General features: G+C 52.9%; 13 protein-coding genes across 13 annotated transcripts; 7 read left to right on the forward strand and 6 right to left on the reverse strand.

The window, feature by feature from the left end:
- Positions 1–694: 694 nt before the first annotated feature.
- On the forward strand, positions 695–2,318 carry ASPZODRAFT_1761093 (hypothetical protein). The gene is made up of 4 exons (XM_022727063.1): positions 695–878; positions 938–1,025; positions 1,093–1,224; positions 1,293–2,318. Exons 1-4 carry the CDS (start codon positions 849–851, stop codon positions 2,165–2,167), a joined length of 1,125 nt encoding a protein of 374 aa, XP_022582231.1. The 5' UTR covers positions 695–848; the 3' UTR covers positions 2,168–2,318.
- A 163-nt stretch (positions 2,319–2,481) lies between these two features.
- Positions 2,482–3,828, forward strand: ASPZODRAFT_131280 (hypothetical protein). The gene is made up of 4 exons (XM_022722718.1): positions 2,482–2,600; positions 2,661–2,712; positions 2,780–3,485; positions 3,546–3,828. Exons 1-4 carry the CDS (start codon positions 2,556–2,558, stop codon positions 3,574–3,576), a joined length of 834 nt encoding a protein of 277 aa, XP_022582232.1. The 5' UTR covers positions 2,482–2,555; the 3' UTR covers positions 3,577–3,828.
- A 637-nt stretch (positions 3,829–4,465) lies between these two features.
- Positions 4,466–4,940, reverse strand: ASPZODRAFT_36081 (hypothetical protein; the record flags this gene model as incomplete). The annotated part of the gene is made up of 2 exons (XM_022728276.1): positions 4,466–4,507; positions 4,761–4,940. Coding segments are annotated over 2 exons (222 nt in total), but the record flags the coding sequence as incomplete, so codon positions are not given.
- Positions 4,941–5,565: 625 nt separating this feature from the next.
- Positions 5,566–7,632, reverse strand: ASPZODRAFT_151179 (hypothetical protein; the record flags this gene model as incomplete). Its single annotated transcript, XM_022725709.1, has 8 exons — positions 5,566–6,008; positions 6,067–6,453; positions 6,516–6,654; positions 6,719–6,824; positions 6,899–7,143; positions 7,204–7,313; positions 7,370–7,460; positions 7,528–7,632. The coding sequence occupies 8 exons, from the start codon at positions 7,630–7,632 to the stop codon at positions 5,566–5,568; spliced, it is 1,626 nt and encodes a 541-aa protein (XP_022582234.1).
- Positions 7,633–8,079: 447 nt separating this feature from the next.
- Positions 8,080–9,095, reverse strand: ASPZODRAFT_131283 (hypothetical protein). The gene is made up of 4 exons (XM_022722719.1): positions 9,005–9,095; positions 8,532–8,798; positions 8,342–8,474; positions 8,080–8,281 (listed from the first exon to the last, which is right to left on the reverse strand). The coding sequence occupies exons 1-4, from the start codon at positions 9,014–9,016 to the stop codon at positions 8,211–8,213; spliced, it is 483 nt and encodes a 160-aa protein (XP_022582235.1). The 5' UTR covers positions 9,017–9,095; the 3' UTR covers positions 8,080–8,210.
- Positions 9,096–9,462: 367 nt separating this feature from the next.
- ASPZODRAFT_15175 (hypothetical protein) lies at positions 9,463–11,867 on the forward strand (the record flags this gene model as incomplete). Its single annotated transcript, XM_022725768.1, has 7 exons — positions 9,463–9,949; positions 10,007–10,053; positions 10,104–10,454; positions 10,511–10,805; positions 10,885–11,669; positions 11,727–11,762; positions 11,826–11,867. 7 exons carry the CDS (start codon positions 9,463–9,465, stop codon positions 11,865–11,867), a joined length of 2,043 nt encoding a protein of 680 aa, XP_022582236.1.
- A 506-nt stretch (positions 11,868–12,373) lies between these two features.
- ASPZODRAFT_63155 (hypothetical protein) lies at positions 12,374–13,672 on the forward strand (the record flags this gene model as incomplete). The annotated part of the gene is made up of 2 exons (XM_022729129.1): positions 12,374–12,795; positions 12,865–13,672. 2 exons carry the CDS (start codon positions 12,374–12,376, stop codon positions 13,670–13,672), a joined length of 1,230 nt encoding a protein of 409 aa, XP_022582237.1.
- A 289-nt stretch (positions 13,673–13,961) lies between these two features.
- ASPZODRAFT_131285 (hypothetical protein) lies at positions 13,962–15,432 on the forward strand. The gene is made up of 3 exons (XM_022722720.1): positions 13,962–14,135; positions 14,206–14,331; positions 14,400–15,432. Exons 1-3 carry the CDS (start codon positions 14,043–14,045, stop codon positions 15,393–15,395), a joined length of 1,215 nt encoding a protein of 404 aa, XP_022582238.1. The 5' UTR covers positions 13,962–14,042; the 3' UTR covers positions 15,396–15,432.
- Positions 15,433–15,601: 169 nt separating this feature from the next.
- ASPZODRAFT_94492 (hypothetical protein) lies at positions 15,602–19,312 on the reverse strand. Its single transcript, XM_022730485.1, has 8 exons — positions 18,997–19,312; positions 18,857–18,911; positions 17,649–18,732; positions 17,471–17,593; positions 17,356–17,406; positions 17,172–17,296; positions 15,694–17,121; positions 15,602–15,636 (listed from the first exon to the last, which is right to left on the reverse strand). The coding sequence occupies exons 1-7, from the start codon at positions 19,070–19,072 to the stop codon at positions 16,080–16,082; spliced, it is 2,556 nt and encodes an 851-aa protein (XP_022582239.1). The 5' UTR covers positions 19,073–19,312; the 3' UTR covers positions 15,602–15,636; positions 15,694–16,079.
- A 222-nt stretch (positions 19,313–19,534) lies between these two features.
- ASPZODRAFT_141300 (hypothetical protein) lies at positions 19,535–20,503 on the reverse strand (the record flags this gene model as incomplete). The annotated part of the gene is made up of 1 exon (XM_022724740.1): positions 19,535–20,503. The coding sequence occupies one exon, from the start codon at positions 20,501–20,503 to the stop codon at positions 19,535–19,537; it is 969 nt and encodes a 322-aa protein (XP_022582240.1).
- Positions 20,504–20,976: 473 nt separating this feature from the next.
- On the forward strand, positions 20,977–23,571 carry ASPZODRAFT_1762406 (hypothetical protein). Its single transcript, XM_022727065.1, has 4 exons — positions 20,977–21,711; positions 21,782–21,976; positions 22,032–22,418; positions 22,490–23,571. The coding sequence occupies exons 1-4, from the start codon at positions 21,450–21,452 to the stop codon at positions 23,158–23,160; spliced, it is 1,515 nt and encodes a 504-aa protein (XP_022582241.1). The 5' UTR covers positions 20,977–21,449; the 3' UTR covers positions 23,161–23,571.
- On the reverse strand, positions 23,264–25,633 carry ASPZODRAFT_1762431 (hypothetical protein). Its single transcript, XM_022727066.1, has 5 exons — positions 25,055–25,633; positions 24,622–24,991; positions 23,920–24,554; positions 23,580–23,841; positions 23,264–23,490 (listed from the first exon to the last, which is right to left on the reverse strand). The coding sequence occupies exons 1-5, from the start codon at positions 25,158–25,160 to the stop codon at positions 23,367–23,369; spliced, it is 1,497 nt and encodes a 498-aa protein (XP_022582242.1). The 5' UTR covers positions 25,161–25,633; the 3' UTR covers positions 23,264–23,366.
- On the forward strand, positions 25,459–27,749 carry ASPZODRAFT_131290 (hypothetical protein). The gene is made up of 3 exons (XM_022722721.1): positions 25,459–25,626; positions 25,713–26,505; positions 26,581–27,749. The coding sequence occupies exons 2-3, from the start codon at positions 25,747–25,749 to the stop codon at positions 27,655–27,657; spliced, it is 1,836 nt and encodes a 611-aa protein (XP_022582243.1). The 5' UTR covers positions 25,459–25,626; positions 25,713–25,746; the 3' UTR covers positions 27,658–27,749.
- The last annotated feature ends 2 nt before the right edge of the window (positions 27,750–27,751 follow it).

Genomic DNA, 27,751 nt, shown 5'->3' on the forward strand with positions numbered 1-27,751 from the left:
GAGAACAAAACTCACTGTGTACCGCAACCTAAGCATACGACAAGACAGAGCACATATAAGATCCTATATTGCGCTTCTCTCGATCTCAGATCCAAGTAGTGACAGACCCGATCACGCCACCCCAGCCAGTAGTACTCGATACTAGGTAGCTAGCTACCAGCGATTTATAAATTTGTCGGAGCCGTACCGCCACAACGGCTTTGCTGCAGCTCTAGTATGGAGGTGCAGCTGCTGGCTGGTCTTGGTTTGCATCCAGTCAGACCATAATCTGCGGAGATGGCGATCGATCGATCGATTGCCCGCAGGCGCGAAGCTGGCGATGTCGGTTCGTAGAGGGGAAGCGGGTGTGGGCTGTTTCGGCGATTTGCAGGCGCGGGCCGATATCGAATCACGGGATATGGAGAAGGCAGCAAACCGTAGAGAGAGGAGGGAAATACAACAACGACTCTCTCTCCGCCCATCCTGCATCACTCAAGTTGCTTTCTAGGACACCCTCAGTCATGGCGTGATTGAAGGCAAGGTCCTCTATGGCCATGCGAAGATTTGCAACCTTCGAATGGAAGAAGATTGCTACGTCGTCATACTGGCACCCCCCCGCGGCGCCTCCGAGAGGTATTAATTCGAGCCATTGTTGCTGGTTCTCTTGAGACTCGTTGCTGACTCTCGCTGTTCTCTTTTAGCAGATTAATCCCTTCCTTCAGATCCCCCTCTGATCTTCTCTTTTGCCCGGTTTTCTTTTCTTGCCCTGTGACTTTTTGCGGCACCTACAATCGAAATGGACCTCCTCGACGACCGTCCGCCGGAGCATACGGAACCCTCAACGGGGGTCACAGATCCAGACGCTGGGAATGATAATATTACTATTGGAGATAATTCAAGCTCGGAGTCAGAGAAATCCTCTGATTCGATGGCAAGGAAGGCGGATGCAATTCGCCAGGCGTGTGACTTGCGCGACTTGGATGCGTTGGTTCAGCATGCCATATCAAAGGGTGGACTGCTACGAGACGATCTCCGCCGGCTAGCCTGTAAGAGCCTTCTTTGGACCGATGCGGTGAGGTTTGTTGTTCAAGAGGTTAATTTGATGGATTGGAGGGCCGATTCTCTTGCAGTGCGATCGGGAAAAGGCAGGCGATGATAATAGTCCCTGGGATCGCCTACCACGACATGCGGATGAGGACCAAGTTCAACTGGACGTTAATCGATCATTTGTATACTATCCTCAAGGTATTTTGGAACGGTCATTGCCCTCGTGCGTTGAAGTTGGTGGCGCTAAAACGGGATATGTCTCTTAGGCACGGACGAAGAGCTTTCTGCAAAGAAGAAAGAGCTGTCGGATTTGATCACCCAACTGCTTCGAAAGTACCCTATGCTCTGCTACTTCCAGGGATACCACGATATTGCTCAAGTTCTGCTTTTAGTCCTTGGCGAAGAGCAAGCGGCATCGGCCTTCGCCCAGGTTTCCCTCTTTCGCATCAGAGACTACATGCTACCATCGCTTGCGCCGTCACTAAAACACCTCCAACTTATTCCGGCCATCATCGAGCGCGCAGATATGCGATTGCGGCGACATCTCTCTGAGATTCGCCCATTTTTCGCTCTCGCTGCAACCCTGACATTATATGCACACGACATCCAGGAATACAGCGATATCGCTAGGCTCTTTGACTTTCTGCTGGCCCACGAGCCAGTGGTCTCTATCTACTTGTTCGCAGCCATTATCTTGTTCCGCAAGGAGGAGTTGCTAGAGATACCGCCGGATGAACCTGAAATGCTGCATTTCACATTATCGAAGCTCCCGAAACCTCTCAACCTTGAGGGATTAATTAATTGTGCTCTCAGCCTCTTTGATGACTATCCTCCGCCATCGTTACCACAGGGGGCTTGGAAATGTATTTCGGATGCCAGTGTTCTGAAAACTTCACAGGATATATTTGCACCGCAAAGAACAGAAGAAGCAGTGAGGCTGTTTACTCAACAAGCACGGGAATTACGTCGCGAAGAGCTGAAGCAGAAAGCCTGGAATCTCTTGTGGAAACACAGACGCGCAGCTGGCTCTGCCGCAGTCGCAATCCTTGTTGGCGTTGCCTCCTTCTGGCTGAGAAGGAGCGGCCTCGATACGTCGATCTGGGCATATATAAACCGACTCCGACTGACATTTCTTGGTTAAGGAAATGTCTAGACTATTTTCCTAGTAGCATGATGTTTTGGTCCAGTTAAACTGTCAACTATATATTATATACTTTAAAGCAGGCAAAAGCGTTGTTCCTATGAAAAAAGCCTCTCCTCGGTTTTCATGGATCACCAATCCTCTATGACCAAACTCAACCCGAAATATATAAAAATTAAGTGTAGTTAAATACCTAAATAATATCATATCGTGGGCAACACCTGCAGCGTCATCGATGCTGTCCCCACTGCTAGGCGGCTGCGGCTTCTCTGACACGCGGACAGCTTATGTGTACACTTTGCGCCTCAACCCATCTCCGAGGGACACTTTGTTCTCCTTCCCCCACACGGCAATCAACGACAGACTCCCATCTTTCGTGCTTGTGAACATGGCGAATCAAGGTTATGATGTAGTAGTGGACGTGGATGCAGATGTGAGAAAGCCGTCTTGTGTTGGAATTGCGGCGAACAGTGTCTCTAACGGCAGCGATTAGGGTGACCTTGGGCATACCGATCTCCAAGAAGACCTCGAGTTCCATCCGTCCAGTATGTTGACTCCCCTGTTGAATGATCTTTGATGAATATCGACTAACACATCGTCCCCTAAATGTAGACTTTGAGAACGAGAACCGGAGCTCCAAGGTACAACCCGACGCAACACCGTTCCTCGGCGGAGGCCCGTCCCGCGGTCGTGACCGGTCCCCTGGAGGCTCGCCTGCGAAACACTCCTGGTGGACGATCCATTACTACTCACAATTCTTTGACGTGGACACGAACGAGGTACTACGGCGCTGTGTCGCAGCCGTCTACCCGCGCAGCAACTTCCTAGACGTGCTGGAGGGTAACGCGGATCTGTACGGGCCGTTCTGGATCGCGACGACGGTGGTAGTGATCCTGTTCCTAACAGGGACCATCTCGCAATACCTGGCAAACAACGACGATGAGCACTTTGAATATGACTTCACGCTCCTGTCTGGTGCGGCTGGCTTGGTCTACGGGTATACGGGGGTGATCCCCATCGCGCTGTGGGCGGCGCTCCGCTGGTTTGGCAGCTCGACCGCCGACCTGATTGAGTGCTGGGCACTCTACGGCTACGCGAACCTTGTTTGGATCGGCGTCGCTCTCGTGAGCTGGAGCCCGTTGACAGCCCTCAACTGGGCCCTCGTCGGCGTTGGCTTCGCCTGGTCCGTCGCCTTCCTCCTGCGCAACCTGTACCCCGTCTTGAGCGCCACAGACGCCAAAGCAAGCAAGATCCTGCTAATCCTCGTCATTCTGCTCCACGGCGGATTGGCCATCGCCATCAAGGTTCTTTTCTTTGCGTGAGTCTCTATTTTTGGTCTTCCTCGAGTGGCTCATCGGCTAACTGTACGGTTCTACAGACATGGTAGCCCGGTTAATAAAGACACATGATATTCGCGATTTAGGGTGGGAATCAGGGTAGGGTACACGTTTTACACGCGTTTTTCTAAGAAGTTTCTGGCAATGTGCCCCTGCCTTGGTAGTGTTACTTCCTTCTTCAAGCAGTCAGTAAAGTCTGCAGGAGTCTTATGATTGGTTTTCTTATCGAACTGAAAGTTTCAAAATGCAAATACCCATATCAAGAGTAGTTTTTTTTTTCTGAATAGTTGGGAGATCCTTAAATATAGTAGCCTGAACCAAGTGCTCTATCTAGAATACTGACGACATGCATGATCTTGGCCTCTTTCCTAAGCAGAGGCTCGTTGCGTAAGGAATTGTTATACACTAACTATGTCTTCTTAAGCAGTTATCTTCATTTATGTAGTAAGTACTCAGGAATGACCCGGTCAAGGTGAGGTGCATTGCTGATGTAGCCAGCAAATTTACATATTGGTGGGGTCTAGACTGCAGATCGACCTTCGCTGGTCCAAAAGCTTTACATGTTAAATTTGATTTTGATTGCGATATCGTCCGAGAGGAGCCCATTTAAAAAACATGTGACTTCGGCTGCATTGTTTCATCATTCTAACGCCATGAACCTCCCTGCACTGCAATCCATGTACAGGCCTCGAGCTCAGCACCACACAACGCAGAGAACCGTAACAAGATAACGAAATCGTCTATTTCAACTTCTTCTTGGGGCGGAGCTGGTTGGTGTGACCGCACTTCCTCTTGCGGCAGTTGGTGGCACGGGGGGGGAGACGGGCCTAGATTTTCATCGTTCGAGTCAGAAACAGTTCACTCGCCACATTAACCGGGGTCGACGACGTACATAGCACTTGCGGCAGATGGACTTCTCGCAGTTGTACTTGGAGGCAAGAGCCTTCAGGGAGGGCTCAATGATACCACCACGGAGGCGGAGGACCAGGTGGAGGGTAGACTCCTGTTCAAAGCCAACGATATCAGCAATCCGCACTCTGAGAAAAAGAAATGTGTTGTGGAGATCGAACGGGTTTGGGTCGAAGATTGTTTGGATGTGAGTTTTGACTTTGCCCAACTGATCCAAATGAAGACCACGCTGTGCAGGCCAAAGAAACGACTATCCAAAACAAAAATAGACCCTCGACCACGTTCGTGCCCCGTTCGGTCGCATTTCGGAATGCAAAATTCAAAACTTGGCTTGTCTCCCTCCATACCTTCTGGATGTTGTAGTCGCTCAGGGTGCGGCCATCCTCAAGCTGCTTGCCGGCGAAGATAAGACGCTGTTGGTCGGGGGGGATGCCCTCCTTGTCCTGGATCTTGGCCTTGACGTTGTCGATGGTGTCGCTCGACTCGACGTCGAGGGTAATGGTCTTACCCGTGAGGGTCTTGACGAAGCTGTAGAGCGAAAAGAAAAATGATCAGCTCATTCCTCCACGCATTCTTATTCTCATGACGATAACTCTTCTCGACGGAACGGGTTTGGGAAGGAAGTAGATGGATGGATGTTGCGGGGGGTTGCTAGTCAGGATATTCGAGGGAGACCTACATCTGCACTGTAAAAAATTAAAAAGAAGATGTTAGCTCTCAATGCTCTTTAAATCTAGGGCCTCAAACGCTCGGAAATAAAACGTACTGGTTGCGATTTTCGTTGTTGCTGGCTGACACTCGCTGGTGGTTCGGGCCTCAGCGGCACTGACATTTTGAGGATTTCTCGCTTAGTGCTTGGTGATACCCTAAGCCCTAGCAGCCGTTTTCGGCACTCCGCCCAGATTCATGCTCTGATCTAGTACTCCACATTTCGCCTTACATACAACCAACGACTGAACTTGGTAGTAGTACTATGTCGTAATTGTTTCTTAGTTGATGAACCGTTATTCGCGAGGTATCTCATAAATAGTCCTCCAATTCAAATATCCACTTGGTTGATATTACAAGGCTATATTAAAACGCTCTAATGGGCCATCGTATTTAAGAACTATGAGCCTACGTATCCAGAAACTACCAGGGTTCACCTGGAATCTATGCATTCTCGGCTCTCACCATCTCTTCGTCACTTGTATCCATTGAAAAATCCATGTCGGAGAGCTCCTCATGGTATTCAACGCGCCGCTTGGTATCCTGCCACTGTGCCATTTTGAGCTCTGTCTGGAAGACAGCTCGGATCAGCGTGTGTAGCGTGATACCGGCTAGATTGGCAGCTGTTTCAAAGAACGGGCGTGCCTTCTCTGGAAGATCAGATCCAGTGCGATAGCGCTGGTAAAATGAGCCTGGACGAGAAACATCATTCTCGAGATATGAGGCGCTCTCGTCTGAGATCACTCTTCTCATTTTCAACTGGCCCATTACTGCTTGCAACTTCGTAGCTAGCGCTTGTTCCACGTTGATGTCTGGTGAAGGGGTATCTTGCTGGCTTTCAAGACCGACTCGACCAGAAGGGAACATGTCTGAGAGTGGGTTGGGCGCTGTCGAAAGCAACACAGTCAGCATTGTACGAAGTTTAGGCACATCTGGAACTCTTACCTTTGCTAAGATCAACCCAGCTGCTCTCATACCAGTCCATGTACTCGTCGAGCTGGCTAGATGTCATACCCAAGACATCCTTCTCCCTAACACGTATTTCGTTCCCCTTGCCGATCCTACCTCCTGCTGTCTCGATATTGTCGAACTGTCTCTGAGCCTGTGCCCAGAGATCCCAGTCAATGACCTGGGATGCTGGCTCTTTCAAGGAGTGAGGATACCGCTTCACATCATCAAAAGGGAATAGCAGTTTTGTTGAGATCACCAGGAGGGCAATCAGTTGTATTTCTGGGATGTGAACGTGCTGTCGTTTTCCTTTGATACTTTTTGGGAAACTATAGTTGTAACCGACGAGATCTTGTAGCCTCTTGACAGCAGGATATATTTCGACTGGACGTGAGAACAGTTAGAAGACCTAGCTTTTAAGAAGGCTCAACCTGGGCATGTCTCACCTGGCAATGCCAGTCTTTTAATATATGGCAGTAATATAAGCGGCGAATTCAACGCTGGGAATGTAACTCCAAACTCGCGACTATACCGGATCGCTAGTTCGAGCGAAGCTTTATGTAAATTTTCGGCTTTTGGTATACTCTGGAACACCTTCAGCTTCCTTGTTCGGTTTACGTTGATAGTATCAAATGCTGATTTCGCTCACCTTGGTCTCGAGAAGAGAAATATATGTTTGAGGAAGTTTATCTCTCATCTCCCGTGGTATCGATTTGATGATACGGATGAAAGGAATCTCTCCCCGAATGACCATTCTGATAGAGAAGAAATAGTGAGCATGTCGAATAGATAGAAGAAGTTCTATCAAGGATGCTCAGGGTTACCATACCGATGGAGATCTCCAACAAAAACAGGCAGTCTGAGGAGTAGGCAGCCAAGATAGCAAAGTGCAACCGAATCAATCAAACGAGGCCATTCGAGCTGCCTACTGGCGGGTTTGGACGTCTCATCATTCTCGTCAAGCCCCGTGGGTTGGGAACTGAACAACTCCGGTTCCTCATCACCTTCGCCGATCCCGTTGATCTTCTGCGAAAAGGTTTCAAGACGGAGAGCCCAGAGACCACGGACAACATCCTGCGAAAAAAGAAGTTAATAGAGACTGACTCATCTGTTAACAGGCAAGAATCCGCCCACCTCGAGCTGAGCAGGAAAGCCATGATCGTTGACAAGCGCATAACATTGCTTCCATAGAATCAGCTGGTAGACTTGTAAGAACAGCGTGTACGCCTGTCGACCCTGATATGCTGTGTGAAAATGTTAGCAGGGGTCGGTCGGATCAGTTCTGTAGACCTCGACTTACTTCTTTGGCCCTTCTCCACGACGGCCTTCTTCAATCGGTTTGTTTTCCCCTGCGTACCGAAATCTTCGGGGTCCTCTTCTACTTGTTGACCCTACAAATTATCAGAGATCAACCTCCTGATCATTCTTGTCGTTGGTGTCGGGGGGTGTTCGCTGTACCTCTTGCTGATGACCCCGCCTGCAGAACCATAGCCCACTATCAAGATAATACCGTCTCTCGCGGCATCCTTCTTGTCCACACACTCCGCGTGTTACGTACTCCATATAGACGCGCGCAGTGTTTCATGGCGATGGCCGCGTGGGGAGGAGTTGGTTGTTATCCGTGTATCCAATTAGCTGGGCTGTAATTCGCTACCACGGCAAAGATTTTCTTCTAGGAAGACAACACCCGACTCTGAAAGAAAGGTATTTAGGCCACAACGCTGGAACAATTAGGTATTATTATTACTATTCTTTGTTTAAAAGGAAATACTTATCGAGAGATTACTCGTGTAGAACGGATTGCGTATCTTGTAGGCTATGGAATGGAAATACGAGAGAAAAGCTGGACTATTTGTAGAAGTATTTTATTTATTCGTCAAACTATCGTGAAAGTGCTGAACTCTGAACTGTTCCTCTGACATAGCATCTAATATGCTGACAATCAAAAGCAATCCCTCGGCCCGTTCAGCCACGTCCAAGGCTACACTGACAGGCTCAAGTCAAGCAACAGGCATGTCATGGGTGGCCTAGAATGTCGTATCCTCCACGAAATTGAGGATATGACGAACATGAGAACCTTTGAAGCATGAGGATTGGCGACAAGTAGAAAGGGCCCAGAATATAAGATTCGGGAATTTTTTTTAACCCGACTTGGGGGCTTCCTTGATTTCCATGCAGGCCTCCTCACCCATGGCAGTGAGGATAACGACGTCTAGGAATCCCGGTTAGCAAAAGAGCTTGTCCACCCTTATAATCGAGAGTCTCCACTTACTGCAGTCCTTCTGGTCCTGGTGGAACATCTTGTCGATCTTCTCACCAATCTCACCATCGGGGACCTTGACGTCGTCCTTGGTGGCACCGTTGTCGTCCATCAGGGAGAGGAAACCATCCTCGGAGACATCGAGCTAGCAAACGATCAATATCTCTGTTGACTTGTGATCATATTTCAAGTTAACACTCACGAGCTGGTATTCCTTGCGGGTGACGTTGGGCACATCCATGTTGTGGGTGGAGGGGGAGAGATCTTCGAGCTTCTTGCCAGTGAAGATATCGATGGCGACGATGTGGACCTTGGCGTGACCGTGCTTGCCGGTCTTGGAGGTGGACATGTCGACGATCTTGCACGGGCGACCCTTGATGACAACGTGACCGTTCTTCCTCAGGGCAGAGCACTGCATGGGGAAGGTCGCGGACGCACCAGCGTCGGCGGACTCGAAGGTGTGATCATGCTAAGTCCACAAAACACTGTCAGCACTTGCGTCCAAAACCCAAGGGCTCGACTCTCAAACTCGAGAGTAAAGGGCGTGAGCGAGGTCTGTCAAGGAGGGAGGGGGACTCGTGATGCGGGGCTGCATGAACCCAGCAGGCGCAGCGAGGAAAAAAAAAAAAGGAAAGAAATAATAGTAGAGGATTAGGCATTGGGTGTAGAACGTACCTCGTCAGCCATTGTGAATGTCGAAGAAGGATGGACTGCAAAAGTTTAAGACGCGAAGAAGAGAAAGACAAGGTCAGAGGACAGCGGAGGAAAATTCGATGGGTTGAAGGACGTAGAGGCGAAGGGGAGGGGAAGAAATCGAATGAAAAAGGCAAGTTTTGTTGTGGCGGGGTCTCGGGTCGCCTAGAGCCCGGAACAGCCTAGCGTGGCGGCTGCGTAGTTGGTCGCTGTGGGTGCCCGTAGCAATCGTCACCTGCCAAACAATTGGGTGCGGCCGCCGCTGGTGTATACGGTAACTACCTACCTATTCGTATAGGGGTAGAGCTGCTTCCTTGCGTCCAGCCCCAGCGGAGGTCAGTCAGACAGGCTCACCCCGTATGTAAAACAGCCGGATTGCTGCTCAATGAAGCCTGGGAGCAGATTGGTCTCAGCACGCTCGACCGTGCTGGCTGCTCACGATGTGGCTTGACCGCATCTCAGGCCATTCGAACCCTCCTCGGGCCCCCTTCAGCGGTCGCAGCTATTCTCCGGCTCCTCCTCGAAAGTCTTCTTTTCTGCCACCTGGCTCGCAGGCAAGGTCTGGGGCAGGCCCTCAGAACTCGACATGGTCGCTATCGTCAACACCGAACGATTCGACCACGTCGCTCCCGGGCACCGCCGCGCGCGGCACGAATGTATTGGCTCTCAAGCAAGGTCTGACGAGGTCTCGCCCTTCCGACACTCCAGACCCTTTGGTGGTACTGAACAGTATTCTCGGGAAACCGTCGAACGACAAACCATCCTCCCTTGATGATACGGCCTCGCCTGCTCCGCTGGAGACGAAGCCCTCGCGACTGGTGAGGGAGATCGACTTCAATGGCCTTAGCCTTGAGGAATTCATAAGGAAGGAAGATGAACCGAAAAGAGTATTGCAGAGTGATGTTGGCAGACAGACCGTGCATCAGTGTATGTGTATCAGCTAGTGCCGTCAGGGATCCACGACTCGGCTGATACAGTTTATAGTCGAGAAGGAACGAGATAAATATCAAGATCTCCATAAGTCAATAACGGTACGTTGTTGGATCAACCTTGTAATGTCGGCCGGTTCTAACCTTGCAAGGGCTGTGACGATGTCTCCAAATCGGTCGAGTTGTATTTGAATGATTTTCAGACTGAATTGGGAGCGGTCTCGGCGGAAATTGAAACCCTCCAATCTCGATCCATCCAGTTGAATGCAATGCTGGAGAACAGACGGAATGTGGAACGTCTCCTTGGCCCTGCTGTAGAAGAGATCAGTATCTCTCCACGAACGGTGCGGGTGATTGCGGATGGTCCCATTGATGAGAATTGGGTCAAGGCCCTGAATGAGATAGAGAGCCGGTCGGCAAGTATTGAGGCCAAGGTCTCGGGATCAGGAACATCCAAGGTCATCGAAGACGTCCGGCCATTGTTAACGGATATCAAAAACAAAGTAAGCATTTCTCAGCCGTTGGCTGAGGTTGGCTGATGCTAATCAGTTACTTGCAGGCGGTCGAGAGGATCCGCGACTATCTTGTCTCCCAGATTAAAGCGTTTCGATCTCCAAATATCAATGCGCAAATCATCCAGCAACAGCGGCTGGTGAAATTCAAGGACCTATATAGCTATATCTTGCGAGCGCATCCTACGTTAACGGAAGAGATTACCCAGGCCTATGTGAACACTATGAGGTGGTACTACCTCTCTTATTTTACCCGCTACCTTCAAGCTCTTGAGAAAGTCAAGTTGTATCCGAGTGATCGCAACGAGATTTTGGCTGGTGATTCTTCGTCACAAAGGACAGGTGAGTCCCCAAACTCCTCGTGGCAACTGAGGGAAGAAAAAGGCTATCCAGATACGTGTGCTAAAGCGAGATTGTACAGGAAATCTGAACCCCAGTGCTCGGGCTGCTGCGGCTGCCCATGACCCGTTTTCGCTTGGCCGGAGAATGGACATCATTCGTACCAGTAATCATATGGCAATGTCTGCATATCTCGCCGAGGAAGACAACGCCGTACACGGAATTGAGGTTCCTTTCCGGAATTTCAATCTTGCCTTACTTGACAACATTTCAGCTGAGTATTCATTTATGACGGAGATGTTTGGTGCCTTGTCCTTCCATCAACTCTCGCGCAAGGCGGCTGAAATATTCGAGCCAGTATTTGCACTTGGGCAAACCCAGGCCAAGCACCTCATTGAGAACAGCACGGACTGTCTTGGTGTATTGATCTGCGTCCGACTCAACCAGCAGGCAGCATTTGAGCTCCAGCGACGAAAGGTTCCTGTTGCGGACTCGTATATCAACGGCATCAACATGCAACTATGGCCGAGGTTTCAGGTCATCATGGATTTGCAGTGTGAGTCGCTCAAACGAGCGGCGTCGGGAACGAACCGTGGAGCCATGTCTGCTCTTTCGATTGGCGCGGGTGATGATTCGAAGCACTCGTCCGCGCCTCACTTTCTCACACAGCGGTTTGGGCAGTTGCTACACGGTATCCTCGCTCTCAGCAGTGAAGCCGGTGACGACGAACCTGTGTCGAACAGCTTATCTCGCCTTAGTACCGAATTCGATGGCCTGTTAATGAAACTAAGCAGGAGCGGGGGCGACACGAAGCGACGGGAAAGATTCCTCTTCAACAATTACTCTCTCATCTTGACTATCATCAGCGTATGTATTTCAAACCAGGTTCTGTAAGATATGTGCGACTGACTTGAGGTACCACAGGATGCCCAGGGCAAACTCGCGATAGAACAGAGAAAGGTCAGTTTCTCCAGGGCACTTGCGATTACTCATGCCTAGGTAGTTTACTAACCTTGCAACTAGCACTTCGAAGAATTGCTAAAGAACTATGGGCGGCGCGGGTAGCATTCATCGTCAATGCTCAGTCAGGGTCAGCAATTGAATTGAACATATATCACTGATAATATCTTATTCTCATCCCACATCCCTGTACATAAATTTCTCTATGACTAGGTAGCTACTAGTACATTGTATGACTGGAGCCGAAAGCAACAGATTCAAAAGAACTCTGCGAAGATCGAGGAAGCACACGACGACTGCTTTTATCCGAATGGAAGGAGAAACTGAATTCCAACCTCTCATTCAACCCCTGCAATTTCTCCGCAAAGCATTTTGTTTGCAGTCGCCAAGCCCACACACAGTTTCGAGTCTGTTTCCGATAGACCTCTTGAAATTGTTGGTGCCCTCACTAGGAGAAAGACGCAGAAGATCGCCGTTTAACCACCTAGTCTGATGGCTGTCTGTTTCAGACCTGCGACCGACACCAAACATGGGGTGGCCTCGTGTGATATTTATTGCCGCTGGCTCACCAGTTATAGCTGGGACTAGAAACTCAGCAGACAGCTCTTGCCATGATTCTTTCCACCATCGCCGTGTGGTTCTTCACTCTGGGGCTGAGCAATGCTCGCTCAGCCCCCCTGGGCCACCGTCTTGACCGGTCTATCCTTCGTCAACAGTCTCAATCATCCTGTACCCCTTCTGCCGGCGGAAGCGAGTCTACCGATGACACACCTGCTATTGCTGCGGCCATCGCATCGTGCGGGGACGGCGGTACGATTGTGATCCCAGAGGGCACGACGTACTATTTGAACAGCTATCTCAGCTTTGCGGGCTGTGCAGACTGCATTTTCCAACTCGAAGGCCTGCTGCAGTTTACCAGCAACACTACGTACTGGAATGGCAGGACGGCCATGATTGAGGTTTCGGGAATCAGTGGCCTGACGATAGAGTCTACAACTGGAGCGGGGATTATGGATGGTAATGGCCAAGATTCGTAAGTATGATTCTCATCTTCTTCCTCTTCCTCATCCTCCTCATCCTCCTCCTCTGTTGATGAATATAGATGGGATTTGTTCGCCGAAGACAGCAGCTATGCACGCCCGACACTCTTGTACATTACCGGCAGCAGTGACATTACGGTAAAGGGCTTCCAGCAGAAAAACCCTCCCAATGTGTTCAACTCTGTCTCCGGCGGGTCGACCAATATCATCTTCTCTAACCTCGAAATGGACGCCACGAGTAACAGCGACAACCCTGCCGCGAACACCGATGGTTTTGATGTTGGTGAAAGCACATATGTGACCATCAAGGACGTGAAGGTCACCAATGATGACGACTGCGTTGCTTTCAAGCCCAGCTCCAACTACGTGACTGTTGAGACAGTGGAATGCATCGGCTCCCACGGCATCTCGGTCGGCTCCCTGGGTGAGGATGGCGACAACTGGGTCAAGAACATTTACGTCTCGAATGCCACCATGATCAACTCCACCAAGGCGGCGGGGATTAAGACCTACCCCAGTGGCGGCAGCCATGGCACATCCACGGTGACCAACGTGACGTTTACCGGCTTCACCGTGGACAACTGCGACTACGCAGTTCAGATCCAGAGCTGCTATGGCGAGACAACAGACTACTGTGAGGAATACCCCGGCAACGCGACCTTGACGGATGTGTATTTCGAGGGATTTAGCGGCACCACCAGCACCGCGTACGAGCCAGTCACTGCGAACCTCGACTGCGGTGCGGACGGCACGTGCGATGTCCAACTCGTGGACTATACCGTCGTTTCATCGGACGGGGAGAGTGAGGTTCTCTGTGCCAACACATCGTCTGATCTGGGTGTTACCTGTACTTCTGGGGCTTCTGGTTGACTTTTTTCGAAGACCATCATCTGTTTATTTGAAACGGTCTGAAACATAAAACTGCTAGGAGTAGGTAGTTTTGACCCAAAACAGTATCGAAAATGATCATCCTATGTCTGTGTTTCCAATAGACTTGACTCATTCCCAAGATATTGCACAGACAGTCTCCTTTATAGAAACCAGGATATTAGGAATATATCGATAAATACATGCTTATCCCTATTAGGTTAGATCGTGTCACTGATCGCGATAAGCAGCGGGACAACAATCGTCATCCCTCGATGGCCCTCGGAGCAAACGCTTCCACGATGCTAGAGGCACGATCCTCGACCGCTCTCTCTGCCGTGTGTGCTGCTGAGAAAGACCAGTCCCGGCAGCCATGGCCGTTCGTGTCGGCTTTGTACCACACCTTCTGCCGCTCCGACGCAGCTTCTCCAGCGCGCCCGTGAGAAGGGCCGACTTCACCCATGCGGTAAATGCCTCGTCTGGTTCTGTTGGTTGGATTGTTTGTCAGTGTCTAATGGTTTTTTGCTTACTGATAGGTTATCGGAGCTGGAGTTGTTGGACTCGCTGTCGCCCGGCGGTTGGCGTCGACAGAGGGCACGTCGACCATTCTCCTTGAACGGCATGCATCTCCAGGGACGGAGACCAGCAGTAGGAACTCAGAGGTATGGCCTTCCTCTTGCTCGTCCTATTCCTCTTCCTTTTTTGTTTGCTGCGTGCTGATATGTGCCAGGTCATCCATGCCGGTCTTTACTACGGAACCGATACGCTCAAAGCCCAATTGTGCATTCAGGGTCGTCAGATGATGTACGAGCTGTGCGCGAAACAAGGGATTCCACACCGCAACACGAAGAAATGGATTGTTGCGCAGGATGACGAGCAATGGGGGGCCTGTCTGCGGGTGCACAAACACGCGCAGTCGTTGGGGATCCCGACGCGGATTCTGAGCCAGGAGGAAGCGCAACGGCGCGAACCCGAGGTGCGGGCGCTGGCCGGGGTCGTGGAGAGCGAAAGCACGGGGATTGTTGACAGCCACTCGCTGATGACGTATCTGCACGGCGACTTTGAGAACAGAGGGGGTGACTGTGCGTTCCTGACGCCCGTAACGCGCATCGAGGCCCTGGACGGTGGGCGGGCCGGGTACCGCATCCACACGACCTCCGCCGAGGACGGCAGCGAGACCTCCATCACGGCGGAGACGGTGATCAACAGCGCGGGCAACTCCGCGTGCCATATCAACAACATGGTGCTGCCGCCGGCGCGACATCTCACACCCTACTACGCCAAGGGCACCTACTTCTCCTACTCGGCCTCCTTCCCGCGGCCGTCCGTGCTGGTCTACCCGGCCACCTTGCCCGGCCACGCTGGGCTGGGCACCCACCTCACGCTGGACCTGAGCGGCCGCATCCGCTTCGGCCCAGACACGGAATGGGTCGACGACCCGACCGACCTGCGGCCCAGCCGCGAGCGCCTCGCCACGGCCATCCCGGAGATCCGCGCGTACCTGCCCAACATCGACGAGGCGGCCATCGACCTGGACTACTGCGGCATCCGGCCGAAGCTGGCCCGCGGCGGCAGCTCCGTCAACAACGGCTCCGGGTTCCAGGATTTCATCATCCGCGAGGAAGAAGGGTTTCCGGGATTCGTCAACCTCCTGGCGATCGAGAGTCCGGGCTTGACCAGCTCGTTGGCGATTGCTGAGCGTGTCCATAGCCTTTTACATAAATAATTAGAGTATATAGCTAGCCATTCACTAGAGTCACCAATCTGTCCACTGTAGGAGTACTCTGTAGTAAGGTAGCCTCCATGTTGTACAAGATTAGGTTGGATCCGCATTGGGAAGTGGAAATATTTTCTTCGGCCGTAAAGTTTCCCTGTACTACACACCGAACACAATAAACAAACAAGAACCAAGAAACCATATCCGAGGCAATTGAAGCAATTACAACTATCTTTAAAATCCCTAATAAGTATGTGGACGGATAACCTTACTACTACTATTATGACTACTCTACTAACGAGACTAGGTAAATAATCCAACAATATGGACTCCACCTCGCCCATCGCCAAAAGGCAAAAACGGTTCCACGCCCCGCCCCGTCGCTGCTGGGACTGGATGCTAGTCAGTGGGAACAGCCATTATGCCAAAGACCGAGGCGCCTTCACGACGTACCGGGCTGTGAAGGACGGACGGGCGGGCGTGGCGCGCGTCGCGGGCGTGGGCAGCGTGGAATTGCGCGTGGCAGCGAGTCGGAGATTATCGATGGGTGGAAGCACGCGTTGAGCGTCTACATGACGCCGGAGGAGAGGGAGGTCTTGTTCGGGTGACTCTCTAGAAAACTGAATAATGTACAGTAGATAACTATAGCAAGGAGGTAATCATTTCTTTTTTATATATATATATATATATAAACTAGTCAACATCCATCAATACGTCGCTCATGATGTGCAGGACATAGGAGAATTTGCGAACACTCCATTTGCCTGCGTCTTTCAAGAGGCCTGCATAGTCGAGCAGAATGCGTCGCGCAGAGAGATAGCCGCCGCGAAAGGGAACTCCGCGCAGGTAGATGGTGCCTCCGTTGCGGATGAAATTGACGACTGCGTCGTCGCTCGGGGCGAACGACTGGCTGCCCAGCGGTTCCATGAAGCTGGTGAACCCTTCCGACCCGACCTGCTTCCAGTCGATGTCGTCAAACACTTCGATGGAGCTCGTGCCCACCTGTGACTCGGCCGACGGCGGCACCATGAACGTATACAGACCGAGGACCAGGGCGGCGTTGAACAGCGAGACCACCGAGTGAAACATGGTGTGGTCCGACGCTTTGCGATTGGTCATGGCCCGGTAGATTTGTGCGGCGTGCAGACAGGCCCGGCGCGCCGCGGGTGTCTGCGACCAGGCTGCGACATCGTCCAGGGCCTTGCGGGCTGGTCCAGGCCCCGCCCGACCCGCGGCCAATTCAAAGATTTGGATGTCTGCCGTCAACATCATGCACATGTGATGCCACATGATGGTCGAGTTCGGCGTGAGCCGCTCAAGCATCTCTCCATAGTGGTTCGCAACCTGCAGCTGCAGAGATGGGAGGCATCTGGCCCGTCCGTCCATGGCATACGTGTGGCAGGGAGCGAAAGGGTAGTGCGCCCGGTTCGACAGCAGGCGATGGTAGGATTCCGTCAATCGAAGCTCAATCATCGCCAGCACCGCATGCACGCCGAAGCCATCGACGGAGCTTTCTAATTTCGGCAGCTCGATGTTCTCCGACGGAGCCATCACCGTGGGCATCAAGATGCGCTTGCCGCTATGGACCAGCTGCATCCACCGCATGGAATTAGAGGCTCGGAAAAGCGAGCTGTCGCACGGCAGTATAAGCTGTACCGAGTCGGGCACGATGATGGGACCGGTCGAGAAAAACGAAGAGTACCATGAGTCGAGTAACAAGAGAGCGACGATCAGCCTAGTTATAAGTAAGTCTCATAATATAAACCGAAAAATAGGGGGGCATACCTCTTGACCGCTTCGACCCTGCTCCAGGCTTTCCACCGCAAGTCCATATCCGAGACCGCCTCAAAGAGACTCATGTCTAGGATCTGACCTTCGTTTGCCGCGAACAATCCATGTCGCTGTGCGATCTAAAACGAGACTTATTAACATTTCGGATTCAATCGAGAAGCGCCATTTTACGACGTACCGACATGAGATTTACGTAGAGCATCTGACACTGTTCCAGATGGTCTTTCTCCTATAAGAAGATCAGTACACTGAAAGACATGACAAGATAGAAAAGAAAAAAAAAAAGAGCATACCCCCGTCAAAGCAGCAAGGTGAAGAAACAAAAGAGCCGCGGCGAATGTCGACATAGTGTCTATAGGGTGGTTTGCCCCCAGCGAGCACCGCGTCAACTCTACGGTGAGCTTGTCGAGAACCGACTAGACAAAGATCAGCATACATGATCACCGCAGGGCCAAGGATAGAAAGATTTACGGTGAAATTCCTCGAAACAAAGTCGGTAGTGCCTTTGGTTCCCAGCATGACCATGCCTATCAGACACATGACGTAGAGCAGAGGGAGACGCGTCCTTTTCGCGTAGAAGGAAGGCAGATGCACAAAGGGCACGAGGGGATGAAAGTTGCGGAAGTACAGGTCGAGCGCCATATCGAGTACCTCGACTGGCGGGAAGGATGCGGGATTGGCGGCGGTGGTGGCCGCTGGTGAAAGATGATGAGGAGGAAGATGGGAGTCTGGATTCGAATCATCCAGCTGCGGGTGGTGAACGAGACGCAGCGGACCAAACATGGCGAGCAGGTGCTGTCTGCACTCCTCGTCCAGACCGTAGCGCAGAGCCTCACCCAAGTCGACTCGCTGGTCGGGGAAAAAGGACGGCTGGTCCTCTGGTTGCTGGGCGGAGAAGATACTGTCGAGCGAGCAGGTGGCGAGGTCTCGCCAGAGCGTGTTCATTAGCCGGCCTTTGTGGTTCGAGGGAGCCATCCAGCAGCGCTGGACCTTGGCAAACCGCTCGTTGGGGATGTCGTCGCCGGTCCGGATGCTGTCGCCGGGCTGCGGCGTGCCCTGCTGGTCCCCGAAGCTGGCCTGCGATCCGCTCTCCGCACACGGCTCCAACCACAGCTGTAACAGATCGTTCGGCATCGGGTCAGGCGCCCGCAGCCCCGGCGGATGCAGCGATACAACCTCGTTCCACCCGAGATACGACGGTTGCTGGCCCTCGATGGCCGTCGAGGGGTCGAGCCGCGGTTCCGTCCGGCGCTGGTGAGAGGAGATATCGGCGAGGAAGCCCAACGACGATGACGGAATGTTCGCGGGGGGTAGAGAGGTCATCGTCGCGGCCGCCTGGTGGGGGGTTCCGGTGAGCCCATCGACGCGTGCGGGGAGAGTATGGAGATCATCATTATTATTATTATGATTCAGAGCAACACCGGGCATAGCCGCCGTGGCCGCCATCGCAGACGGTCGCGAGGCCTGTGCCGACTCATCAACGGCATTATTCCTGCTGCGGACTGTCGCTCCGTTCGCTTGATTGTGGCCTTTTGCGTGTCGACCAAGGACGTCACTGTAAAAAAAAAATAATTTGTATTAGCAATCAGCATAGAGCGGCAAAACCAGACGCCTGATAGATCCCTGGACGTGCAAGAACAACAATACAAAAAGAAACTCTTCGCCGCTAGAACTCATACCTTCTCGAAAACCGCTTATGACAGACCTGGCACTCGTACGGACGCTCTTTGGTATCTGCTGGGCGGTTAGTCGGGGCAAGAAGAGCGAATTGCTTCGGCGGAGCAGCGTGTGGAGAGAGGGGAGGGAGGAGACGACTAACGCGAGCGCTCGTGGCGCTTAAAGTGCTCTGTCTTCTTGAAGCGGCGGTCGCAGATGGTGCACTTCTTCAAGACCATGGCGAGACGCGCATAGAAGGCGAGATTGATGGCATCGCCAGCTCGCCGGTGGTTACTTGGTGGTTCGTTGGTTTGGTTCGGTTGGTGGTGGTGGTGGTGGTGATGAGAGAGAGAGAGAGAGAAAGGGGGGAGATTGGAATGGACTAGTCAGTCCCGTGTTCATGACTTAATGATGAGAAGGAATAACTAGGAATCAAGGAAATCTGTATTTTTTTCCTTAAAAAAATTATTTCGAGTGAGTTATATCCTATTCTTCTCTCTTATAGATATCCTGCTGTAAATATAAAAATATAAGGATTAGTGGTCCCCTCATGGTGGGGAAGAAGAAGAAGCTCCATATGGGGTAGAGATGGGCATAATCTGGATACTAACTATTAATTATGGCACTACTAGGAGAAAGGAAAATGAATAAAAATAGTGGTAATTATGTACTAGGCAAGAGCGAGAAATAGATGAAGAAAGTTACTGTTTCACTGGCCCAGCTTTCTGGATTTGCGACCGGAGGAAACCCAGGACGCATTTGCAAACCCCCTCAGACGAATGGGCCACTCCGTCCACCACATCAAACTGTGATTGAATGGCATGCTTGTTCCACGAGGTCTCAAGGTCTCGCAAGGATCCGAGCCGGCCCTTGTCCATATAGGGCACCGCGCCGCCGTCGTCGTTGTCGTCGCCGCTGCGGCGGCCTGCTTTGACATGCTGCTGCACCCAGGTGCGGAACTCGTTGCTTCCATGCAGCTCGACGTCCTCACTGCCGCACACGAGCTGGATCTCAACCTCGCGCAGACGCTCCGGATGGAATTTGAGTTGGAAGACCTCCTCGACGTCGGCAACGCCTCGCGGCCACGCCTGCTGGTCATCCAGAAGCGTCACCCGCCCGGGGGCCCCAACGCTGACGGCATGCAGGCGTTCGGGATGCAGATAGAGGAAGCGATGGGCAAACTGACCGCCACCCGAGAAGCCCATCAAATAGACCTTATCCGTGGCGATGCCCGGCCAGCGGTGCGCAATCTCCTCCAGGATCGACAGCAGCGCCAGGTCGGACCGCAGAGACGGCGAGCACAGCTGTTTGTACGAGTCCAGATCGTTGGGCCCGTCCAGACCAGCGGGATACAGAGGCGCAACAACCGCGCAGCCCGTGGCGTCTGCGAACTGGGGTAACTGCCGGTGCATCAGCGCAAGGCTGCGCCGCGTGCCGTGCACATGCACCAGCAGAGGCAGTGGTTTCCCCCTCGTCGACGCGTCCCCCGTCGGGTTCTTGTAGTGCTCCGGTGGTACGTAGAGTGCATATGAAATACGCGGGTCGCTCGCCAGCGCCTTCTGCGGGACATGTCCGACCATAAATGCTGCGCGGAGAAATTGCGGCGGTATCTGGGCGGTGGTCCAGGCTTTGGACGTTTGAGCAGTCGTATTATTATTGTCAGTCGTCATCGTGATCTGGAATTGTTCTTGCAGCGACGCTGGAGGCAACCTAGACACCGTTGGAATGTGGTAAGTGGTTTTTCTTTGGTTTTAAGCGATTCGGCCAGCTGTCTGTCAGTCATCCTTCCAGCACCGCTATCTATAGGACCTCCCTAGTCGACTTTATCAGTCTACTCCAGAGTAGAATTTCTTAAATCCATAGTCCTTAGATTCATTAGAAAAATAAATCAGGTCAAGACAGTTGACTGAACCCTTCTTGCATTGTTGTTCATGAGACCGTGTAGCCAGTAGATAGTATCTGGTCGACGCCAGCATTTGATGTCTTCTTGGGTAAACCTCTTTCTCCAGCAGTTGATACCTGCAGACTTGAGCCTTGAAGTATAGTTGACTGCTTATTAGCTACCGAATAGTTCGTTGGTTGCCCACTCCTTCCTACCTTCGTTCGGGTTCTTCGTCGGTAGAATCGCCCGGTAGATGCCGAAGGAGAGTTCCGATTTATCACCTTCCGACAGTTCTTCGGAACGGATCACCAACGACGTTGCCGGTATTAATTCTGCTGGATACGTGTCTATTCGGGTTCTCGGTAGCCGTGATAGACACCACAGTCTGTAGAATCGCCCGTAACAGCTGCATTGCAGGGTGCAGTTATATAGCAGTTGATTGTTCTGAGTATCTCCACCGTCTGGGGCCTGCCAGGCTGAGTCAGCCCAGCACGTGAGTGTCCAATCAGATGACCAGCGACTGCCCACCACGTGACCCGGCAAAGCGTTTCCGCCCGTTTCGCGGATAAGCGCCCTTCCGGCTGATCGGGAGAAACGCCTTGCCGAAACGGACGGCTGGGGAGAGGGTCGGAGAGAGAGCTGGGGAGAAATACGGGGTCGATTTCTTTCCTCTTATTACTCGCGCGATTTCCCTTGGTGTCGTGTTCTCTCGTGTCTCTCTACAGTCAGTAACCATGGCCAAGGGAGCGGTTGCGGTGTTCCGCCCCGTCTGGCGGCGGAACTTCTCGGCCTCGACGGCACACCGCGCGATCAACAAGGTCTGTGACTCGGCTCAGGAGGCTGTCAAGGACATGAAGGGTTCGTCGACCCTGCTTGTCGGAGGCTTTGGTTTCTCGGGCGTGCCCAACACCCTCATCAATGCGGTCCGCGACCGTCCTGATATCAGCGATCTCACCGTCGTCTCGAACAATGCTGGAATGCCCGGAGCTGGTCTTGGTGAGTGGGACACCACTGAGTAATAAAGGCAAGGGGAAGACGAAGACGAAGACTGACAGGGGGTTTGAAGGTCAATTGCTCGAGTCGAAGCAGATCAGCAAGATGATTGCCTCGTTTATCGGAGAAAACAAGGTCTTTGAGAAGATGTACCTGACCGGCGAGCTGGCCCTGGAGCTCACGCCGCAGGGCAGCATTGCGGAAAAATGTGCGGCTGGTGCGGCTGGCGTGCCGGCCTTCTATACCCCGGCAGCTTATGGAACTATTGGTAGGTTGTCTGCCTCCCAAGGGCGAGGGAAAAGGTCGGTTGACTGACTTGTTAGTGCAAACTGGTGAACTCCCCGTCCGCTACAACAAGGACGGTACTGTGGCGGAGTACTCCAAGCCCAAGGAGACCCGCGAATTCAACGGCAAGAACTACATCATGGAAGAATCGATTTTCGGCGACTACGCTCTGGTCAAGGTCCACAAGGCCGACAAGCAAGGCAACTGTCAGTTCCGCAAGGCAATGAACAACTTCAACGAGGCCATGGCCAAGAACGCCAAGGTTACCATCGTCGAGGCCGATGAGATCGTCGAGGTCGGCGAGATCGACCCCGAGAGCATTCATCTGCAGAGCATCTATGTCGACAAGGTCATCAAGAGCACCGAGAAGACCCAGATCGAGAAGCTTACCTTTGCCAAGGACCCTAGCGAGCTTCTTCAGGCGGGTGCGTCACTTCAGTTCCTTTATATTCTTTACTGTCTTTTTTTTTTTTTTTTTCCACGGCTAACTCTTTAGGCTCCGGTGATGCCACTGCCCGTCGTGAACGTATCGTCAAGCGCGCCGCCAAGGAATTCAGAGATGGAATGTACGTCAACTTGGGTATCGGCATGCCGTTGATTGCTCCCTCGTACCTGCCGGAAGGCGTCGAGGTCGTCCTGCAGGCTGAGAACGGAATCCTGGGTCTGGGAGGTTACCCCCAGCCTGGCGAGGAGGACCCGGATCTGATCAACCCCGGCAAGGAGACCGTTACCCTGGCCCCCGGTGCGTCCGTGTTCGGCTCTCAGGAGAGCTTCGGTATGATTCGCGCTGGAAAGATTGACTTGACCATGCTTGGTGCTCTCCAAGTCAGCCAATACGGAGATCTCGCCAACTTCATGCTCCCCGGAAAGGTTAAGGGTGTGGGCGGTGCTATGGACCTGGTTGCCAACCCGGAAAAGACCAAGGTCGTCGTTACCATGGAGCACGTCGACAAGAAGGGCAACCCCAAGATTCTGGCTGACTGCACGTTCCCCCTGACTGGTCCCCGCTGCGTCTGGAAGATCATCACCGACCTGGCCGTCTTCGAGGTCAGCCCGACTGAGGGTCTGACTCTCGTCGAGCACGCGGAGGGCGTCACCGTCGACGAGATCCGCAGCAAGACCGCTGCTCCCTTCAAGGTCGCCGATGATCTCAAGCCCATGCTGTGATTGCGTTTCAATCCACGATATCTCATGTACCACTTTGCTAAAAAGGCCTATGGAGTTCTGATATAATAGAATATATACATTTTCCCATTCCTTTCGTTCTTCGAAAAAGAAAAAAAAAGGTTCTAGAAGCCACCATAGGTGCAGTACATACAAGATGGGAGATGGGAGATAGCGGTAGGGGTTACTACCTACAAATCAACTCTATACTATATGCGCGCTGGATGAACGACACTCATGTTCCCCGTCACGATGGTCTTAAGCTGCAGATAGTCATCCACGCCGTACTTGCTGCCTTCTCGGCCTAGACCAGACTGCTTGATGCCTCCGAATCTATAGCAAACCATGTTAGTCAGAATACCAACAGTTGTTGAGAGAGGGAGTGAAGAGAGAATTCAAGAAAGGGGAAAAAAAAAACTTACGGCGCCGCGACATCGGAAATGACGCCCGTGTTCAATGCCACCATGCCCGTCTGCAGCAGTTCCGAGACCCGAGTCGCGCGAGCTGCTTCCTGCGTGAAGACATACGCTGCGAGACCGACCTCGCATCTGTTTGCGGCGGCAATCACCTCGGCTTCGGAATCAAAGGGCTGGATGGCTGCCACGGGACCGAAGATCTCCTCGCTGACGATGCGCATCTCATCGGTGACATTGGTTAGGATCGTTGGTTCAAAGAAGTTTGGACCTGCCGTTCATTAGTCGATTTCTAAAATTACCAAGGACTAGTTTTAATTAGAAAAAGGGCTTCCCCATTGTAGCTTACCCAAAGCGTGCAGTTTCTTGCCTCCCAGAACCACCTGGGCACCCTTCTGGACAGCATCATCCACCAGGCCGGCTACCTTGTTCACAGCGTTGGCGCCAATCAAGGGTCCGTGTGTGGTTGTGGCTTCATGGCCGGACCCGACACGAAAGCCCTGGACTGCCTCCACCAGTCGCTTGAGGAACTCATCGTACACTCCTCGCTGGACGTAGATGCGATTAGCGCAGACGCAAGTCTGCCCGGTAACCTTGAACTTGGCCACCACGGCGCAACTGACGGCGACGTCTAGGTCGGCTTCGTCAAAGACAATGAAGGGGGCGTTGCCCCCGAGCTCGAGGCTGACCTTCTTGATCGAGTCGCTGCACTGCTTCATGAGCAGTCGCCCGACGCGTGTCGAGCCTGTGAAGGAGACCTTGCGTACCCGCTCTGAATAACAGAGCGCCTGGCCGATCTCCGGCGTGTTTTCGTGCGCGTTCACGATGTTGAAGACGCCTGGCGGGACTCCCGCGCGTGCCCCGAGAATCGCCAGGGCAATCGCAGAGAAGGGCGTCTCCCCGGCCGTCTTGACCACCACCGTGCATCCGACGGCGAGAGCGGGCCCCAGCTTGCGTGCGATCATAGCGGCAGGGAAGTTCCATCTAGAAGATTTCGAGTCCCCAACCGTCAGGAATACCGCCATCATTCACAATACTTAGATAAACTCACGGAGTAATCAAGCCGCAGACACCAACCGGCTCCTTCAACACCGACACCCGGAAGGCAGACGAGCTGTGCGGGATCACATCTCCGTACACGCGAGGAGCCTCCTCGGCGAACCACTCGAGAAAATTGGCAGAGAGGTTAACTTCGCCTACTGCGTCCGCCTGAGCCTTGCCATTCTCTGCTGTAATCAACTTCGCCAGGTCGTCCTTGTTCTCCATCACCAGATCATACCAGCGGCGAAGAATCCGCCCTCGCTCCCTCCCAGAGCGAGATCGCCAGGCTGGGAAAGCCGCATCGGCTGCATGGATGGCCTTTTCAGCGTCCGCCGCTGTAGACTCAGGGCAGGATCCCAGGAGAGAGCCAGTCGCGGGGTCTGACAAGAAAATAACAACGATTAGCAGCGAAATCGATAAGCATTTCCTTAGGGACTCCTTACCAAACACATCGAATCGCTTGCCCGACACAGACGGTACCCATTCACCGTTGATATAGTTCTGATCAGCTACCAGCGAGGGATCTTTCAACAAGGTCTTGAGTGCCATCGTGAGCTGTGTGTTGAGCAGTTTGGAGTGGACGCTGAAGTTCTGGCATTTGGTGCTCTTCCCCCCGTCTTATCTTCGGCCAGGAGAACAATTTCTCCCCCTCTTTCGCCCTCATCTCTCCCCTCACCCCGCTCTCCACTCGCTATCCAAGCTATCAGTCTCTTAGTCAGGCTAATTTCTGAAGGATTCCTTCGACTTGAGTGGTCTGGAATATTCCATTCAGACGACTACATAATCCACCGTCGGCTCGGTTCCGAACGAGCTGGACCAGCTCAGTTTCGGCGCCGTCTGTGGGTGCTGCATGCTCCGAATACTGCAGATAACGCGGCCTGCATGAAGCAGAAACCGAGAAAGCAAAGGGGAAAAATGCAATAATGCCACATCATCTGCAGCAGGTTCGGAACTCGGACCATTTGTGTCGTTGTCGGTAAATATATAATGGGGTTCTGTGCCTGGGCAACTTGAGGTATAAAATCCTAGTGGGAGATCGCGAGCAGTTGAGCTTCTTATTATATTTTTTACGTGACTAACTCATACTCCGTACTTGGACAGAATCGAGGAAAGAAGAAGAATTTTTGAAGAAAAAATGACACGCCTTGTCGAGACAGTCGATCTCTCCAACACCTCCACGGCTTACTTTGCACCGGCCACTGTCACCCAAGCCAACGGTGGTCTCATTCATATTTCTGGCCAGCCGGGGAGTACCAAGGATGGCCATGTGCCTGTGGACTATGAGTCCCAGATCCACCTGGCGCTCTTTAACCTCCGCAAGGTCATCATTGCTGCGGGTGCGAGTGTGCGAGACATCATCAAGCTGACTCTGTTCGTTGTCGACTACGATCCGGCCCAAAGGAAACACACCCGGCATGTCGAAAAGTTCCTGGCAGGCCACCGTCCGGCCGTCACGCTCGTGCCGGTTTCGCAGCTGGCTGGGGCCGGCTGGCTCTTCGAGGTCGACGCTGTTGTTGCGCGCCCGGAGGAGAAAGCCATGCTGGAATCCCCCAGGACTCAGGGTGCGCAAGAAAAGCCCGTCGATGTGGTGATCATCGGGGCGGGTCTTGCCGGACTGACGGCTGCCCATGACATCCTGCGCGCAGGGCTCTCTTGCGTCGTGCTGGAGGCCCGCGACCGCGTGGGCGGCAAGACATGGAGCCAGCCGTTGTCTGGGGACCAGGGTTTCGTGGAGGTGGGCGCCGCTTGGATCAACGATACGAATCAGACCAAAATGTACGCGCTGGCGAAGCGCTTTGGGGCCGAGTTCATTGAGCAGAATACCACAGGTAACTGTGTGCTCCAGGACAAAAAGGGAGCCTTTGTGCAATTCCCGTACGGCCAGCCGCCCACGGTGAGGAATTTTCCCATCTGAAGTCAACGAACAATTAAACTGATTTGATTCTTTTTTTTCTGCGCTTCTCGCTAGTTTGACGACCCTGCCATGGTACAAGACCTGGTTCGTATTTGGGAAATGTGTGAGGCGGACTGCCAGGCTCTGGACATCGCACGGCCGAAGAGCACCCATCTCGATTCGATGACTTTCGAGGCCTACCTCCGCTCGCGCGGAGCCAGCGAGACCAGCCTCGCCACGGCTTCTATTTGGACCCGCGCAATGCTCGGCCAGGAGCCGAGCGAAGTATCTGCGCTCTACTTTCTCAGCTATTGCCGGTCCGGAGGTGGTCTGCTCCAGATGCGCTCCGATCGCAAGGGTGGCGGGCAGCATCTGCGCATTCGGCAGGGGACGCAGCTCTTCGCCAGGGGACTTGCCGACGCACTGCCCGTCGGAACAATCCGTCTTTCAAGCCCGGTGGACGCTATCGAGCAGGTAGCTGGGACCAGAACGGCCCATGTCCATGCCAACGGCGCCCTATTTGTCGCCCGGAAGGTCATCTCGACGGTTCCCAGTCCGGTGTTGAAGAGCATTTCATTTACACCCAGCTTACCTCCTGCGAAGCGTGCCTGGATCGAGTCTGCCAGCTATGGCTACTATACCAAAGCAATGATGGTTTTCCGTACGCCCTTCTGGATACCAAAGGGATTCTGTGGCCTCACACAATCCTTCGTCGGCCCGGCCGCCGTAATCCGTGACACAAGCAGCCCAACCGATGACAAACATATCTTGACCTGTTTTATGGCCGGAGACCACGGCCGGCAATGGTCTGCGCTGCCGACCCCAGCCCGCGAACAGGCCCTCCTAACACAGATCGGCCAGCTGTTTGGCGTCAAAGACTCCGTCGCCCACGAGTTCGTCGAGATGATCACCTACGAGTGGATCAATGACGAATACTCGGGCTGGGGTTGTCCCTGTATCGCTCTCCCGCCCGGTGTGATGGACACGCTTGGCGCCGACACCCCGAGAGAGTCCTTCGGACACCTACACTTTGCCGGGACGGAAACTGCAGTCGAGTGGAAGGGCTACATGGAGGGGGCAGTCCAGAGCGGCGAGCGGGCAGCAGGAGAGGTGATCAAACGCCTGCAGGGGGGTGTCGTTGCCCATCTGTGAGTGGGAACAGGCCAGGAGACTGCATTAGTTACCAAGGTACTACATAGGTAGGTAGTTGTATATATGCATGCATACAATAGACAAGACTCGAGAA

The sequence above is a fragment of the Penicilliopsis zonata genome (assembly GCF_001890105.1).
Source record: "Penicilliopsis zonata CBS 506.65 unplaced genomic scaffold ASPZOscaffold_5, whole genome shotgun sequence".
Taxonomy (NCBI): Eukaryota; Fungi; Ascomycota; class Eurotiomycetes; order Eurotiales; family Aspergillaceae; genus Penicilliopsis; species Penicilliopsis zonata.